General features: G+C 39.4%; 1 protein-coding gene across 1 annotated transcript in view; it reads left to right on the top strand.

The window, feature by feature from the left end:
• IPO5 (importin 5) overlaps window positions 1-12,348 on the top strand; it is a 41,123-nt gene that overhangs the window by 17,404 nt on the left and 11,371 nt on the right. Inside the window, exons 10-15 of the mRNA XM_082675975.1 lie at window positions 2,279-2,385; window positions 7,369-7,493; window positions 7,585-7,674; window positions 7,759-7,932; window positions 9,670-9,888; window positions 10,968-11,051. Coding sequence (XP_082532101.1) covers window positions 2,279-2,385; window positions 7,369-7,493; window positions 7,585-7,674; window positions 7,759-7,932; window positions 9,670-9,888; window positions 10,968-11,051 — 799 coding nt within the window. The remainder of the gene's footprint in view (window positions 1-2,278; window positions 2,386-7,368; window positions 7,494-7,584; window positions 7,675-7,758; window positions 7,933-9,669; window positions 9,889-10,967; window positions 11,052-12,348) is intronic.

Below are 12,348 nucleotides of genomic sequence, written 5' to 3'. Positions count from 1 at the left end.
CTAGAAACCGTGAAGCTTCCTTGACCGGATAGAGCAAGGTCGGGTGGCAGTGAGGGCTTAGGGTTACAAGGCCTATCTCTTCCCCACACTGTATTCCGTAAATCCGAAGTTAAACTTTTAAGTTTGGAATATCGGACGTTTAGGCTTTCTCCGTTGTGTGTTTCTCTGTACCAAATTTTTTTAATACTTATCTTTAATAAAGTAGCTATCTTTATTACCCTGTTTTACTCTAAATTTTCTTCAAGAATTTTTTAATAGTATCTTCTAAAATATATATAAAGAAGCTTTATTGTGATAAATGCCTTTATATGCATAGGCGTTAACTTAGAATAGTGTTTTCCCCAAATAATGCAATTTATGTTTAGGATAGAGAGGAGGCAGTGATGGTGAGATTCATACACTGGGTGACAGTAACACTCAAATTACTATTTTACTTGTTTTAACTTAGTAGGCACCCATGAATACAGATTCCTGTGGAAAAGTCGATCAGAATTTATATTCACTGTGAAGTAGTGATAATGGCTCCTTACATATATGAAACATAGCACGTCAGAGCAGCTATTTTAATTTGATTCTTTCAGTGGTCCTAAAGGGTATAGTATCATATTATAGATGCAGAAATGGAGAGGGAGGATTCAGTGATTTGTCCAGGGTTGTCTAGCCACTCAGTAGACTGGGCTTAATACCACTTCCCTCACTCTTCCCAGTGAATTATACATACTGCCTTACCTCCTTTTCTTAAAAAGAACTGAAATAATTTCCCCAGAAGACTGGTAGTTGGTGTAAGCTACTATAACAGATATTAGATAGAATTAGACATTCGATTTACAGACTATATGGTGTCTTTTTGAAACTTAATCCTATTATTAAAAATGACTGACTTTTGGCCTAAATACTCTTTAGAAGTATGAAAATAATGCTTGACTGGAAATCATCAAATAGGGCTGAAGAGAAGACTGGGCTCCAATCAGGTTTTCTTGCCCTGGTTCAGTTACTGTTATGTGCTGCTCCCTGGCTTAATTTGCCCTGTAAAAGGCACTTAACATTTATATGGTGCTATTTTTTTTCTGGACTGGGTGAATAAGATTTTACCTGTGAGTAAATAAGGCGTAAATATATTTTCAAGGTCAGTTTAAGTCTAAGAACCTGTTCTGAAGGTCATAGTTTCATCATTCTGGTCTTGCCTTCACACAGAACAGTTAAAGATTATGCACATGACAAACTCACTGCTTATCTTGCAGTTCTAAAACAGAATTAATGTGCGAAGGCTTTTTTTTTTTTTTTTTTTTTTTTTTTTTTTTGCGGTACGTGGGCCTCTCACTGTTGTGGCCTCTCCCGTTGCGGAGCACAGGCTCCGGATGCGCAGGCTCAGCGGCCATGGCTCACGGGCCCAGCCGCTCCGCGGCATGTGGGATCCTCCCGGACCGGGGCACGAACCCATGTCCCCTGCATCGGCAGGTGGATTCTCAACCACTGCGCCACCAGGGAAGCCCGCGAAGGCTTTTATGCCCAAATTTTTCTTCAGTTTTCAGGGAAAAAAACTAGAATTTACTTTCACCAATGCATAGTTTTTTGCAATGCAAATTGCACCCCTTAAAGATGAATAAGCTCACAGTGAGGAAAAAATCACATACAGGCTCAGTACCTTTTTCAGTTTTCTGTGTTCTCCCCACTGATAAGTTTGAAGAATATATTTCCAGGAAATGATATACACAAGGCTCTCCTAAACACTCTGCTTACCCCTGAGTCTTGAAAGTGTCAGAAGCTAAGTTATAACCAGTGAGTGGTGTGTGGGGGGAGAGTAGGAAAAGGCTTGAAAGGTCAGATTCAGACATAAGACTTTTTTTTTTTTTTTGCGGTATGCGGGCCTCTCACTGTTGTGGCCTCTCCCGTTGCGGAGCACAGATTCCAGACGTGCAGGCTCAGCGGCCATGGCTCACGGGCCCAGCCGCTCTGCGGCATGTGGGATCTTCCCGGACTGGGGCACGAACCCGTGTCCCCTGCATCGGCAGGCGGACTCTTAACCACTGCGCCACCAGGGAAGCCCCAGACATAAGACTTTTAAACCACAATGAGGCATGATAAAAATTTTATCCCCCCTCTTTTTTAAACTCTAGGGTTTTTTAACCCACAGCTTCACTACATATATTAGAAAGACCACTTGAATTAATTCTTCTTCAGTCTCAGTTTAATAACATGTTTAGAAATATGTCCGTGCAGTGTCCTATTCTTGTGTATTTTGCTTATGTCATGATTATATCATTTTGTTTGTGTGTAGCAATGCGGTTGCTGGTGAGAGTGCTTTAGACCGAATGGCTTGTGGACTTGGTGGAAAGCTCGTCCTGCCGATGATCAAGGAACATATTATGCAGATGCTTCAGAATCGTAAGCTGTTATCTCTTTCAAATGCTAGAATAGTGGAGTGTGGCTTTCCAAATCGTAAACTCTAACAAATGCTTAGACTGTGTCTAAAAGTCAGTCTTTGCCTTTTTATATTCTATGTTTAACCTAATTCTCATATTGATAAAATCCTATTCAGTCATCTTTAGAACCACTCAGTCTTACAGTAAAGAATATTTTTTCCTCAATACTGCAAATATTATTCAATTCTCCTTCCCCAGAATGGGCTACAGTATATGGGAAAAAATTAAAAATTCTAAGGAAAATTGACAGATTTACTCCCTAGCCAGAAATATCTAAATTTGAATTTAAATAAAACACCATTATTTGGATGTTTATGAAGTATGCATGTATTTGATTCACAGTCTTCCTTCATCTAATATCTTTTATTTTTTAAAAAAATACCTACTTCTAGAGGAGAAGCTACTTCTGTATTTCTCCTTTTATATTCCTAGCAAATATTTGGTCATTTGTTAGCCTTGTACCTGTAATTTGTATCAGTAACAAAAGTTGTTGTTTTTGTCCTTTTAATTACAAAGTTAATGTGCTTGATGTTTTTTAAAAATTCAGATACAACTGAAAGTCCCTTAACTTAGATTCGGGGTGGCCACTGTTAACAGTCCTCTGAGACTTGAGTCTCTGACCTCATTTATGCACATGTACAGTTGTGTTTAACATGAATATAGCATACAGATCCCATGCTTCCGCTCCCCAGTGTATCATATCACCACACGATGGCTTCCCTTTCGTTTAACAGCCACGTAGCATTCCACAATTCCCCATTAAACTGTAATAGTTCTGTTGATAACAAATAATGCTACTGCATACACTCTTCTACAGAAATCCTGGCTTACATGTATGAACATGTGTATCTGTAGCATGTATTACAAGAGACAGACTTGAGGGTCAAATCATTGATTTGGGATCTTAAAGTAGTGAAATGGAATCACAGAATACCAGCTTCACATGAAAGTGAATTTTTGAGAACTCCAGCCCTTAGCCTTTACCTAGGTCCTCCTTATCCTGTAAGATTCTTATTTATCCTAAGAAGGCATGGTCCAAAACCGTTATCCTTTTTTTTTGTTGTTGTTGTTGTTGTTTTGCTGTACGCGGGCCTCTCACTGTTGTGGCCTCTCCCGCTGCGGAGCACAGGCTCCGGACACGCAGGCTCAGTGGCCATGGCTCACGGGCCTAGCCTCTCCGTGGCATGTGGGATCTTCCCAGACCGGGGCACGAACCCGTGTCCCCTGCATCAGCAGGCGGACTCTCAACCACTGCGCCACCAGGGAAGCCCCCGTTATCCCTTTTTAATGATGTGATTTTACATCTGGGTCTTGAATAATAGTTTTTCCTTTTTTTACTCCCTAAATTTTGAGGGTTTTTTCCCCAAACGGATAGAGACAGTCAACATCACAGGTTGCTCAACCTATTAAAGCTACTAGACAGAATCTAGCTTTTCCGTTTTTAAGATGAAGAAAGTAAAGCCCAGAGACATGAAAGGTTACACACGGTCACCCAGCTATCAGTGTTTCACCGCTGCTTAATGCCATTCTTCAAATATGTTGTGGAACTGCTTGTGATTTGTAGTTAAAGAATTTAAGTTCCTGCTACAGCATAACTAGCTGGCTGCAGAAGCCTTCCCATGTATGGCAATGAACTCTCAATAAAGATTTGTTACTGTTAAATGTATGGCTTTGAGCACGTCTGGACCTTTGTTTCCTTCCTTGTCTGTTAAAAAATTAAAAAAAATAAGAAAGTGATGCTTGCCCTACACCCACGTTTGGAGTTAGGATCCAAAGGTGTATTTAATACTTCATGTGAAAAGGGCTTTAAAACGATGCATATTTTCCAGTAACTTACTATATACCCCACTTTATTTTAAAAACGTTTTATTGTTTTTTCTTTAAATAGTAAACACCAATTTTTTTTATTTTTTATTTATTTTATTTATTTATTTTTGGCTTTATTTTATTTATATTTGGGTCTTCGTTGCTGCACGCAGGCTTTCTCTAGTTGTGGTGAGAGGGGGCTACTCGTCGTTGCGGTATGTGGGCTTCTTATTGCGGTGGCTTCTCTTGTTGCAGAGCACAGGCTCTAGGTGCGCGGGCTCAGTATTGTGGCTCACGGGCTCCAGAGCGCAGGCTCAGTAGTTATGGTGCACGGGCTTAGTTGCTCCATGACATGTGGAATCTTCCCGGACCAGGCCTTGAACCCGTGTCCCCTGCATTGGCAGTCAGATTCTTTTTTTTTTTTCTTTTTAATATCTTTATTAGAGTATAATTGCTTTACAGTGGTGTGTCAGTTTCTGCTTTATAACAAAGTGAATCAGTTATACATATACGTATGTCCCCATATCTCTTCCCTCTCGCATCTCCCTCCCTCCCACCCTCCCTATCCCACGCCTCTGGTCACAAAGCACCGAGCTGATCTCCCTGTGCTATGCAGCTGCTTCCCACTAGCTAACTATTTTATGTTTGGTAGTGTATATATGTCCATGCCACTCTCTCACTTTGTCCCAGCTTACCCTTCCCCCTCCCCGTATCCTCAAGTCCATTCTCTAGTAGGTCTGCATCTTTATTCCCGTCTTGCCCCTAGGTTCTTCTGACCATTTTCTTTTTTTTTTTAGATTCCATATATATGTGTTAGCATACGGTATTTGTTTTTCTCTTTCTGACTTACTTCACTCTCTATGACCGTCTCTAGGTCCATCCACCTCACTACAAGTAACTCAGTTTCGTTCCTTTTTATGGCTGAGTAATATTCCATTGAATATATGTGCCACATCTTCTTTATCCACTCATCTGTTGATGGACACTTAGGTTGCTTCCATGTCCTGGCTATTGTAAATAGAGCTGCAATGAACATTTTGGTACATGACTGTTTTTGAATTATGGTTTTCTCAGGGTATATGCCCAGTAGTGGGATTGCTGGGTCATATGGTAGTTCTATTTGTAGTTTTTTAAGGAACCTCCATACTGTACTCCATACTGGCTGTATCAATTTACATTCCCACCAACAGTGCAAGAGGGTTCCCTTTTCTCCACACCCTCTCCAGCATTTATTGTTGGTAGGTTTTTTGATAATGGCCATTCTGACCGGTGTGAGATGATATCTCATTGTAGTTTTGATTTGCATTTCTCTAATGATTAATGATGTTGAGCATTCTTTCATGTGTTTGTTGGCAATCTGTATGTCTTCTTTGGAGAAATGTCTATTTAGGTCTTCTGCCCATTTTTTCATTGAGTTGTTTGTTATTTTGATATTGAGCTGCATGAGTTGCTTGTATGTTTTGGAGATTAATCCTTTATCAGTTTTTTCATTTGCAAATATTTTCTCCCATTCTGAGGGTTGTCTTTTTGTCTTGTTTATGGTTTCCTTTCCTTCGCTGTGCAAAAGCTTTGAAGTTTCATTAGGTCCTATTTGTTTATTTTTGTTTTTATTTCCATTTCTGTAGGAGGTGGGTCGAAAAGGATCTTGCTGTGATTTATGTCATAGAGTGTTCTGCCTATGTTTTCTTCTAAGAGTTTGATGGTGTCTGGCCTTACATTTAGGTCTTGGCAGGCGGATTCTTAACCACTACGCCACGAGGGAAGCCCCCAATTTTTTTTTAACCTTAAAATTCAAAGGAGGAAAACCATTTTCAAATCCCAGTACCATCCGATTACATTTGCTGAACATACTTCTAGGAACTCTGCACATTTCTTTACTATTTATTTTTGTGTGTTTTTTAAATTTAATTTAATTTGTTTGCACTGAGTCTTAGTTGCGGCTTGCTGGCTCCTTAGTCGCGGCTGGCAGGCTCCTTATTTGTGGCATGCGAACTCTTATAGTTGCGGTATGCACGTGAGATCTAGTTCCCTGACCAGGGATCAAACCCAGACCCCCTGCATTGGAAGCGTGCAGTCTTAACCACTGCACCACCAGGGAAGTCCCTTGTGTGTTTTTTAACTGAGTTATAACTGACATAACATTATATTGGTTTCAGATGTGTAGCGTAATGATTCAGTATTTGTATACATTGCAAAATGATCATGGCAATAAGTCTATTTACTCCTCTTTAAAATAATGTGTCCAGTATGCAAGGATTAGTATCAGATATTGGTTTCTTAGGATTATTATTCCTCAGTTGAGAAATTTGGCTTAATGGTATATTGAGTAATTGAAATACAGTTAAAGCATATATATAATGTTATCATAAATAATAATAATAAAGTTTTAATGTTTAACAGAAAAAATTAGCAGTTTTTCAGAGGAATGAGTTACAACAGACTTCATCTTTACATGGGTTTTGGGCTCCCCAAAGGAAAGGGAAAAATTAAATCTAATGTCCAATTTAGGATTTTTCTGCAACTTAGTTAACCCTTATACCAGCAGTTCTCAAACTTTCATTCTCAGGATCCTCTTACACTGAGGATCCCAGGGTGCTTTTGTTTTGGGTTTTTTGTTTTTGTTCTTTTCATCTGAACATTTGCTCCCCTTTATAATACGGTGAGAGCATTTTTTTTTTATTGGAGTATAGTTGATTTACAATGTTGTGTTAGTTCCAGGTGTACAGCAAAGTGAATCAGTTATACATATACATATATCTACTTTTTCTTAGATTCTTTTGCCATATAGGTCATTACAGAGTGTTGAGCAGAGTTCCCTGTGCTATACATATACAGTAAGTTCTCATTGGTTATCTATTTCATATATAGTAGTGTCAATCCCAATCTCCCAATTTATCCCTCCCTCTACCCACCATATTGCCTTTTAACTTTCAGAGTAGAAATGCTTGTGTGACATAACCACTGTGACAATGAAGTAATCCAGTCAGGACTTTTTCTATTTTTCTGGTTAATAAACATTTATAAAAGTATTTTGTTACTCTTTTCCAAATAAGGAGAACTTCCTTATACTTCTGACTACCAGAATGACATGTTTGTAGTGTCTAATTGCTGTTCCTTCCTGTGTAATTCTGTTCTGTAGCTGACTGGAAGTATCGGCATGCAGGATTAATGGCCTTATCTGCCATTGGGGAAGGATGCCACCAGCAAATGGAAGGAATTCTAAATGAGATAGTAAATTTTGTTTTGCTTTTTCTTCAAGATCCTGTAAGTACCAGTAAATATTTGATTCATAATTATTGCCTTAGTTTCACATGGGACCCTATTGCCTTTACTAATACAAAGGCACCTATTCCAGCATCCCAGAGTGAGGTATGCAGCCTGTAATGCCGTGGGACAGATGGCTACAGATTTTGCACCTGGTTTCCAAAAGAAATTCCATGAGAAGGTAAGTAATGAGTCTGCAGACACTCAAACTCTAAGAAGAGGGATGGCATTTGAAAATGTCTGTGTGTGTGACTTCATTTCACAGGTGATTGCAGCTCTGCTGCAGACCATGGAAGACCAGGGCAATCAGCGTGTACAGGCCCATGCCGCTGCCGCTCTCATTAACTTCACCGAAGACTGTCCCAAGTCACTACTTATTCCATATTTAGATAATTTGGTGAAACATCTGCATTCCATCATGGTCCTTAAACTTCAAGAGGTAAGTTTCGAGATCTTTAAGCTCCCTATTTATAAAGATTAATTTGATAGGTAAGACCTGGAGAAAGAAGGACTTTTCAGAATGGCCATAAAGAATAGAAAGTTAGGAAGATATTCCAGGCTGTTCTTAGTATAATTCAGGCTTGACCAGAGAATGGGCTGCTCAGTATTAGACTTGGGAAAGATATGGACTAAAAGGTAGGTAAAAGCAACATGTGAATTGCCTGGAAAACAAGCCAGAGTTATTTTTGAACTCTGTAAATTATTTATGTAAATTTGGAATTACATAAATTAATTGCTGCAAGAAACCATGAAAACGTGATTGTAGGAAATTAGCACAGTTGCAACATGAGGCATAAACATAAATGGGGAAGATTTAAGGCAAGACCATCATACGATTATTGTTCAGCGAGTTTGGATGGTAATATTGGAAATTGGAAGGAAAAGTGATTCTGAAAGATGCTTCTCAGGAAGCATTAGCTGTTTCTCTCTGCCACTTTGAATTTTAAAAGATGAAAGAGAAAGAAGCAAAAAATGTTGACCACTCTCCTAACCTGGGTGAGAGAAATAGAGAATATGTAAAAAAGAATATCCCTTTTGTTTTAAATATGTTGAATTCTTAAAATAAGGCCTGGCCATCCAAATAGAAGACAGTTTATAGTTTCAGTTTAAGTAAGAGGCAACCTAAAAACAAGTGAATGTTGTCAGTGTAGCATCATGAGAGAGAGAAGATTCAGGTAAGAAAGGCAAAGATTGAAGCCCAGTTTGTCGTCAAATATAATGAAAATAAATTTCTACTCTAAAGTGAAATGAATAAAAATGACATGCAAAATAAAAGCCGTTTAACTATTATATTCAGCAGACATAAAGTTACTGTCAAATCGCTATATTAATACTCAGTTTCTATACTTTAGTTCATGATGAACTGGTAGCAGTTGGTAAACCACACTGTGCCTAGCACTGGTCTAAAGGAGAACAGGGAGGAAGAGAGGAAATAATGTCTCAGAAGGCAAAGAAGGGGCTTTAAAGCAAAGGATGCGTGCTCAGTGTCCAATGACAGCAAACTAAGAACATGATACAGGAACGTGTGTGTATCTGAAAACACACAGAGGTAGACAAGTTGAAGGCAGATCGGTTAGGTTAGTTAAATCAGGAATTGATGGATCAGATGTGACATTACTAGTAGATTTGGGTAAAGGGCTGAAGTGTGAAGGGTGCCTCTGTATAATCCTCCCTCCCCTCATGGGTCCAATATGTGAGATACAGACTGAAGGAAGGAGTTGCTAAGATGGGCTGGGGAGGAGGTTAAAGTATGTGAGCAAGAGCAATGCAAAGAGAGAGTAGCCGAGGAAGAAGGACATTCCAGGGAGATCAGAGGCCAGTCATGACATGAAACAGAGCAGATGCTGAGATGCAGAAGAAGGGAGTAAGCTGACCTTTTAAAGGTGTGTTGGGGCTTGTGGTACAAGGAGAAAGAGCTCTGCCGAGAGCGGCTGTGGTTGACGAGCGACGTGAGGAACATCTGGAGTAGTCCAGGAGCACTGTGTTAAGGAGAGAACATCACACATAAATACAAATAGTTCAGCGCCGTTCTTATATTTGCTTTAAGACCTACAGTCTCCAGTGTGGCTGCCAGAGGGTGGGCTCAGCTTGCGGTTTCAGAAAAGCCCTCGGGAACTTTCAGGGAGTGTTTCTTCCATGTTCTCATTTGTGTGGTTGTTGTGTGTCTTCCTTCTAGTTGATTCAGAAAGGCACCAAGTTAGTTTTGGAACAAGTTGTGACGTCTATCGCATCAGTTGCAGATACTGCAGAAGAAAAATTTGTCCCCTACTATGACTTATTTATGCCATCACTGAAGCACATTGTTGAGAATGCAGTTCAAAAGGAGCTCAGACTTCTCAGAGGAAAAACTATTGAATGCATCAGCCTCATTGGTCTGGCTGTTGGGAAGGAAAAAGTACGTGATTTGTAGTACGTCGAATTTTTTGTTTGAATTTGGCTACGGAGGCACTGAGGGTACCAGAGGGTTTTTTCCTTCTGATAAATGGTTTTCTGGATACTTGTTTTTTCCCATCATCTTACTCTCATATTACTTTAATTTTATATATAAATAAATTGTTTCCTTCATTTTTTCATCGCTAATATTAAGGTTTCTTAACTCAGTTATGCTCTTGAAACCTTCTCTTATGGGTACAGTCTGTCTCTATGGAGGCTTGTGGAATTCAAGACCCATATGTTTAGTTTCGCCCACTTGAACATGTGCTTGGGAACATTCCAGTTGCTTTTCTGTTAATCCAAAAAGCATTGAGTGTCCCAAGAGAAATTTATATGCATGTAGTTCTTCAGAAAATAATTAGCAAGGACGGTGGGCCAGTGTGTTTTTCTTCTTAGCTGACGTCTCAGACCTGTCAAAGCTAATTCAGAAGAAGCTCCTCTGTCATCAGCCCCTCATGTTCTGATTCTCAGAGCTTTCAATATAGAACCTTTCTCTCTGATTTCCTCCAAAACCAGCATTATTATCTTATAAACTGTTCTCTGGGAGACACTGAGAAACTAACCAATAAAACATTTTTATGTTCTGTTCTCTGCATTTTGGCTTTCAAACTATTTTTGAAACAGTTTATACAATGGAGATTGCCAGAACTACACAGAGAGTTAAATGAAAATCATATAGTTCTGTGGAGCAACCCAAAATTGTCTTTCTGGATTTGGATTATCTTTTTACTGCTGGAAATACATAAGCCATGGACCAAAACTTGATGCCACTAGAACTATCTTTATACTGCAATTCATTTTGACCTTCACTGGAAAACGTATTTTTCTAGAAAAAGCACTAAGTCCATTGCAATATAGAGGAAAAAATTTCAATATAATACTTTTATCTGAGGGGTTATAACCCGTGTGGGAAATGTAATAGATTTGGGGGGAAAGTTTTATTATTACATAAGAAACAAAAATTGGGTGGCAGTAGTGCCTTTCTGATGTGATATACATGAGTAATATTAGTGTCTTTTTTCCCCAAATATTTCCTTCCAGTTCATGCAAGACGCATCAGATGTGATGCAGCTATTATTGAAGACGCAGACAGACTTCAGTGATATGGAAGATGATGACCCTCAGGTAAAGCAGCCCTCACATGCGCTTGCATCCTTTTGGTCGATAGCTCAGGGTTAAATGTATTAAAAAAAGAAATCGAGTAATAGGTTTCTTGTGATAATATCAACCCGTGGTTTCAGAGACATTCTTCACTGATTTTCCTTCTACTTGGCACACCATTTTTCCCTCGGTCCATTCCAGGCTGCTCCTCTTCTGACTAGTTTTTGGTTCCGTTGGGGTTCTGTCATGCCAGGCTCTCTTACCTCTTCACTCTCCTTGAGCAGCGTCATCCATAGGCACAGCTCCGGTTTTCCTTCATATGGTTGTGGTTTCAGGTCTGTCGCCGAATTCAGGGTTCATTTGTCCAGCCCCTCACTAGACATCACCATGTGGATGTCTCCTGGCCCTTTGCATGCCAGATGACTTCCCTCCCCTGTCAAAAGCAAAAGAAATACAGAAACCCAGTAGTTTTAGAGCATGTCATGCTCTTTTCTCTGCCTGTGAACAAGCCCTCGTTGAGCTTAGAAAGAACCCTCCCCACTCAGCCTGGCTAACTTCTGCGCGTAGTTCACGGCTGGTACCAGTCTCAGTGGTGGGTACTGAGGACCCTGTAGTAAGAACATCGTGAATGTTTGTCACAATCTTCATGATAGTCACAGTGCCTACTGCACCATGAGCATTCAATCAGTAATTGTTGGCTTAAATTTTAACTTTACACAGCCACTCTGCAGTTGTTTTCCATACTTAAAAATGCTTTTTCCAAACACTTAAAAATTTGTTTTGTTTTTTAAATTAGGAGTGGGGAGTGCATTTGCACATGCAGGCATGTGAAATAGACAAATATATAGATGGTTGCTGGAGGGTAAAAATCACTTTTGGGGCCATGGGGATGAAATAGAACCAGATTCTCTGTAGGTAGATTAAGTCTTTGTAAAGACAGTAGTAGTAGAAGAGGTGTCTTAAATGTGGACAACCCCTTACACAGAAAACTTAAACAGCTAGGAGAAAGGGGTATTTAGTGTTTAATGAATGGAACTTTAGTCAGTAGACAAAGTAAGGTAAGTTCCTGCCTTCAAGAAAATTAGTGCTTAGGGGTTGATATGTTTAAGTGGGCTTTGTTAAATGATTCAGATGCTGTTAGAGAAAACTATATATTTTGAAATACATAGTTTCTTGAAAGTAGGAACAAATAAGACAGGGTCCTGGGCTCTTTTGCCTCAGCTGTCGTCTGTATCCTAGTGTAGACGTTCACAGTGATTTCCATGGTTTCTGAACATTTTAAGTATGTGACCTTAGAAAATGCACTTATTGCTTAAAGAGC

The sequence above is a fragment of the Grampus griseus genome, assembly GCF_964374135.1.
Source record: "Grampus griseus genome assembly, chromosome: 18".
Taxonomy (NCBI): Eukaryota; Metazoa; Chordata; class Mammalia; order Artiodactyla; family Delphinidae; genus Grampus; species Grampus griseus.
The sequence above is the reverse complement of the archived record's forward strand: the minus strand, read 5'-3'. Positions and strand labels throughout refer to the sequence as shown.